This window comes from Trypanosoma equiperdum (assembly GCF_001457755.1).
Source record: "Trypanosoma equiperdum strain OVI genome assembly, contig: ctg_184, whole genome shotgun sequence".
In the NCBI taxonomy this organism is placed as follows: Eukaryota; Euglenozoa; class Kinetoplastea; order Trypanosomatida; family Trypanosomatidae; genus Trypanosoma; species Trypanosoma equiperdum.
Genome location: NW_027123893.1, coordinates 3,539 through 9,737, shown reverse-complemented (window position 1 = coordinate 9,737; position 6,199 = coordinate 3,539). Strand labels below are relative to the sequence as shown.

At 39.4% G+C, this 6,199-nt stretch overlaps 1 protein-coding gene across 1 annotated transcript; it reads left to right on the top strand.

Moving 5' to 3' along the window:
* Nucleotides 1-2,113: 2,113 nt before the first annotated feature.
* On the top strand, nucleotides 2,114-3,670 carry TEOVI_000050100 (Trypanosomal VSG domain/Trypanosome variant surface glycoprotein C-terminal domain containing protein, putative; the record flags this gene model as incomplete). Its single annotated transcript, XM_067223358.1, has 1 exon — nucleotides 2,114-3,670. The coding sequence occupies one exon, from the start codon at nucleotides 2,114-2,116 to the stop codon at nucleotides 3,668-3,670; it is 1,557 nt and encodes a 518-aa protein (XP_067079459.1).
* Nucleotides 3,671-6,199: the final 2,529 nt, after the last annotated feature.

Genomic DNA, 6,199 nt, shown 5'->3' with positions numbered 1-6,199 from the left:
AGGTAGCAATTCTGTTGCAATCAATACCACTTCTTTATCTGTATTTTTGCTTCTATAGAACATTTAGGACTTTCCCTCCTCTTTTTTCTTGCTCCTTTGATATATTTTGACACTTTTTGTGAAACATTTTAAAATGCACAATGTTTGAAAATATGGAATTTTGACTGAAATAAGCGTATAGCTGAAAATTAAAAGTGTGGAGAGTACAAAACTTCTTTTATTTTACTTATTAACTTATTTTTGATCACTTTTATCGATATTAGTAATAATAGTAATAGTAATAATAATAATAATAATAATGACAAGATAGTGTTGGGAGTGTGTGTATATACTAATAATATAATAATGGTTATGGTAAACATGTACCGCATGAAAGCAATAGAACTGGTGAGGATAATGGAAATAGTGCAATAAGAGTAAGGAATTAAGAGTGTGAAAGAGAAAGAGGGGAAGAGTGAATGAAGTGGATATTTTGAGTTTCATAAAAAAAATGTCTATGAGCATCATCTTACACAAGTAAGTGATGAAAAAGGCTAAATACAGTGTACGAGACAAATCAAGTCGCTGAAATTAACGCAAAGATGAAGTACAAATCATATAGAATCAATATTGCATATATGCTCTGAAAAAAGTTTTAAAGAATGCATTATTTCTACTAAAGACACTATAGAGGGGGCACTGCCATCTCAGGAAGGGAAGTTAACTGATAAGGTCTGTATAGTTCCTCGAAAATTTTATGCTTTGCCGGCATTAATCACAAAAGGAAAAAATACCGGACAAAAACACCTAACTATTGCACAAACCCTTGTGCTAACAAACAAAGACAACACCAAATTTATACAGAATAGAACAAGCGCACAGGAAACTAAGAATAGTCACAAATAGGAGTTTTATTTCGTCATAAAGTAGTGTGGAGACAGTAGGCTTCAGAGCCTCTCATACACAGAGAAAGTGACAAAGGCACTTTATAGAGGAAAGTTTTTAGTTTTTTTCTGAATCTAAGTCAGAAGAACGTGTGAAAACACAACTATTATGGCGGATTTACTAATTTAAAGACGCGATTTCTCACATAAACGCAACTGTAGTTATTTGAGAAGTTGGCAACCGCAAGGCGACGCACATTTATAAGCAGAATTTCATTTCCTTTGCAGATTTCTGTGTTGGAAAATTTACAATAAATCAATAGGTACTAGCATGAGGTTGAAATAAATAGCCCAAATGGAAGCGATATGAGGATTGAAGTTACAAATGGAGGGTATTTATAGAAAAGAGAATAGACTCTTCGTCAAAGCTCACAATTCTAAAACGCAAACCGAAGGATGTAATACATATAAAATGAAGCTAAATTATCCACAGTACCTGGATCCGCACTTGCAAAGGAACTTATGGTTCTACGCTTTAGTGCACTAAAAGACTCAAAAAAGCCATACTTACGCATGCACGGATATATTATACTGAAAGAAATGGTGTTGGAAACTGAGGTTTTAAATATACTGAAGGAACCAAATATTATACATTAAGAATAGTAGAGAGCGAATAAAATAATGGGTGTTTTTTACTGATTTAAACGGGGACTAGAACGCCAATAATGTGGTTTTATAGATGAAAGGAAAGATTTGCATGGAAATTGTAAGCGTTCCCGTATCTAAAATTTAAAAACAAAGACAAAATTTTAACTCAGTACAATATTGATGTACAATCATATTATGGTAAACGGTCTGCAATTTATAGCAACCTTTGTTTTTCCTCCAAACGGAAGAGCAAGCAGCAGAGGCAAGATCGGTTGTGAAAAGCTGCGTTCGGAGCAACTGAGGCACGCAGTGCAGACGTAGCACCGCACGTTGTGCAACTAGCGGATACAGCAGTCAAAGAAGAAATTTTAAATGGCACCTGCAGCTTCCAGGAAGTTCGTGCTAACTGCGCTTTCAATTGCCCTTTTCTCTCGCTTCAAAATCACAACAATCTGCAGTTTTCTACCACGAAAAGTAGGTAAACAGCTTTTTCTGCGATTCCTTTCTTATAAGCCATAACCAACAGCACGAGATGAGCGGATTATTCTACTCTGCAAAAACAATCTATAGCTTTGTCTTGCATCACACTAAGGCAGATCTAGATGCAAACAATGGACACCCCGGGATGCAACCTTTTACTCGTGGCAACCTTGTTGATCGCAGCACACGGCCTGGCGGACGACACAGCCAAAGGAGCAAATGGGGAAGATTATGCGGCGCTGTGCACTCTGCTAAACCTCGCGGACAGCATCCCTAACCAACCAGCAGAAACCGATGGCACTTCAGAGGTTGCGACAGCGTTAGCTGCTATCAACCTAACGCTTTCAGACGCAACATTCAAGAGCATTGTAATTTCCAACAAAGACAAGGACCACGGCAATCTCCCACCAGAACTCAACGAAAAGAAAAAGGGCTGGGAAAAACACTGGCCGCTCTGGAAAAGAGCAGCCGATGTACTCACCGGTGAAAAAAACAGAGTCGACTATGCAGCATGGAATAAGCATGCCGACAACGCCGCGATCAAAGCAAAAGTAGCTGCTGCCGCCGAAGCGGCAGCAACACTGGCAGACAGACGACAATCACTTCTAGTCCAAAGGAAAGAAGCTGAAGTAGTCGCCGAACTCAACAAGGCAAAGTACGGTGTAACTGGCGAAGACAAAACAACGATTTTTGTAGCCGGCGAAGGCAACAGGGCAAAGCTTTGCTCAGGGACGGGCGAGGCAAGCGGCAACATCGCTTGGACAGCGCTAAAAGTCGACATCATGTGCCTATGTGCAAAGCACACCGACGACGCGGCCAATGGAGCCAAGGCGTGCTGCCCGACCTGTAATACAAACAACAACGGGTGGACACCAACAACGGAAGCACAACAGGCGTGGACGACGTTTAAACAGAACTTTGCCAAGCTGCAAACAAAACAACAGCTAACCTCCTCAGCACTTGAAGCGGCAATGGCGCAGTTTGCGACAAGATTGCACAAACCACGGCACACAGACGGCAGCCAACTCTTTGTACTAGGATTTACGCACGGCACTTTCAACAACGGCTGCACGGGACAGGCAGGATCAGGCTTCGGAAAATGTGTGCAATACCCAAAAAAGTACTTCGACGGCAGAACGGAAGGCATACCATGGGCAAGCAGCCTCAGAAAAGCAGCACACATTCTGGATAACCAGAAGCAGCTCAATCAGGAATTGAAGGCGTTGAACGAAGCAGCAAACCTCATTAATCTAACAACATCGAACCTGATACATGAACACAGAAAATCAACAACAGGACCCGAACAACAAGCAGGAGACAAGACACAAGCTACTACAAAAACCGAGGAATGCAGCAACGCAAAAGAAAACAAAGATGAATGCAAAAAACTAGAGGAAAAGGGGTGCACGTTTAATACCGACCTCAACAAGTGTGAGTTGAAAAAGGAATTGAAAGAAAAACTAGAAAAGGCATCTCAAGAAGCAGAAGGGGGAGCCAAACCTGGAGTAAATTGCTCTAGCCATACAACAAAGGAAGCATGCGAAAAGGAAAACGAGGGATTAGCAACAGGGACAAAAGCTAAATGCGGATGGATCGAAGAAAAACGCAAAAATTCCTCTATTCTAGCAAGCAAACAATTCGTCCTGATGGTTTCTGCTTTTGTGGACTTGCTTTCTTAATCCCTCCCCCACAAAGTTTCCTTGCTGAAATTTTATGATATATTTTAGCACCTGCAAAATTATATGAGAAACTACAAAATGTTTTTTAGCTGCTAAAATTTTTCTGATGGGGTAAAAAAATTCCTCTTTTTTTTCAGCAACCCAAGAAAGAATATAGGAGAAAGGAATGTAGGTTAAGGAGGATAGTTAGGGTTAGCGTTTTAATTTTAATTTTTTTCTCAGTTTTTTACTATCAATATACAATTTTCAAAAAATTTTAATGATTTTTTTCCTTAGTGATGCAGCGGCTCTTTTGTTATACGGACCCTTAACCTTATTCGCCCAGCAGTTCGTTCGCCTGTTTTAAATGCCCAATTCTTCAGGCTGTATCATATTTTAGTTTCAGTTATACCTCTTTTTGATTTTGTGAATTTCAGCTCTGAATTTCGCGCTGCAAGCGGCCTAATTTTTTTCTTTTTGTTTTTTTTAAACGCTGGCGCCTGGCAGTGTTGCTGCGCGAAACGATTTGCTTTTCAAGAGGTGCTAACAAAAATATTAACGTTGAAAGTGGAAGATTATGAGTCCGGTAGCTAAATCCAGCCGTCGTCGCAGCCTGAACCTGTCGTCGCGCAGCACAGCAACTTAGTCAAAGCAGCCGGAGCCCTTGAACAATTAGCTGAAGCATCAGCAGGTCAATTCAGGCGCATAGCCATGCCGCAACAGATCCTGCGGCGGCAGTCAAAGATCTTGATGCAGGACCCCACAATCACCAAGGGCAAAACTCCACCGCAAAAACCAAGCAGAAAGCCAAAAGTAGAGAAACAGAATAAATGCAAAACGAAAAACACAACTGCTGGAGAATGACCAGAAGCTGACTGCGACTATAACACAAAAACACAGGAATCCAAAGTTAAACCAGTAAAAGAAACCACAGCAGCAGGAACAGGAGGGACAAGTGTCGTTGTAAACTTCAGTAAACACTAGACCGAGCAAGCATGTGAGGCGAAAACCAAGGATGTAAAGCCGGGTAAGAAAGCAGGATGTGGACAAACTGACTATGTTAATGGTACTGGAAAGCTTCTCAAGCCGGAGTTCCGCTTTTCCAGCTTTCTTGTAAATAAGAAGATTGCTCTGATTGTTTCTGCGTTTGTGAGTTTTTTAGCACTCTAGCGTTCTAAGGATTGTTGCTCAAATTAATAGAATTTATGAAATATTACTATTTAGAGGAAATGTGATACATTTTGACACTTTTTGTTAAATCTTTGCGAATTGCTGAAAATTTTGAAATTTTGGAAAACTGAAAAATATAAAAGTTTTGTATAACTGTATCCTATTGGTATAGAGCAATATGGCGATAAGGAATGAAAAATTACTACTATTACAAACCGTTTATCATTTTGTTTATCTCATCATTATTAGGAGTAATTCAGGGTTAAGATAATAACGGTGAGGATAATGATAATAAAGTGTGTTGTGAGTGTGTATATACTAATATTATAAGAAGGGATACTGTGAAGACTAAACAGATGGTCAAGATAGAAGCACTTAAAACAGTGAAAAGGTCAATAAAAATAAGTGGGTGAAAAAGAATGACCACGAGCAATTAGGAATATTATAAAAGAAAATGCCGAGAGAGCGACAAACCATAAAGGGTTTGAAACACAGGAAAAACAAGGGGAAATCATACGAAACAAAGGTAAGGCCGCGATCATACAACGACCAAAGACGGCAACTGCATAAGATGTAACTACTATGATTTACGGAAAGGTAGCAAAAGGATACACTTCTGAGTAACGTTGCAGGCCAAAGGAGCAACTCAAAGGTAAGGAAACGCAGATGGGAGTCCACAAAAGAACTTTATACAGTACAAAGTTTCAAATAACGATCTCCACTCCCATTTTGAATAAATGGTGAACAGTTAAACATATTCAATGAGTTGATGAACCATATGAGAATACACGTTGACGCGGTGCTGATGGACAGAATAAAGAAGCTTCAAAGCAAAAGAATGTATTCAAGGCGACACCTTCCACACAAGAGTTAACAGCAATGAAAAAAACAGTATAAAGACCAAAGAATTCAATGTTATTCGGTCTAACAAAGCATCAGAGTTATATTTTCATTGAAGATGTGTGAAAACAACAAGAACCAAGCCGCATTACAAATGGACAGCAGTTGTAAGTGTTAGATGCTTTGGTAATAAATATAGAACGGTATAGGTTATATATTAAAATAGAGATTCTTTACCTCAACTGAGAGATATTTTATCTAAACACTGATTCCAGCGAAGATGCGGTCTGCAGTAACTTTTATACAGCATTAAACAACGCAGAAACTCTTATATTTCTAACTCCCTGCGATTTGTTATTTTTATGGAAGCGGCTCTGCGATTGCAAAGCTGAGCATGCATATATCTGCGTTTTCAGTATCACTATTACAAAAAAATTTGAGGGAAGCAGTACTGTGACATATAAAGGCGCAAAATTGTGACCAAGACTTGGTAAAAAGACACCACAACTAGCGACTGGGATGATTGTCATTGACGTACTT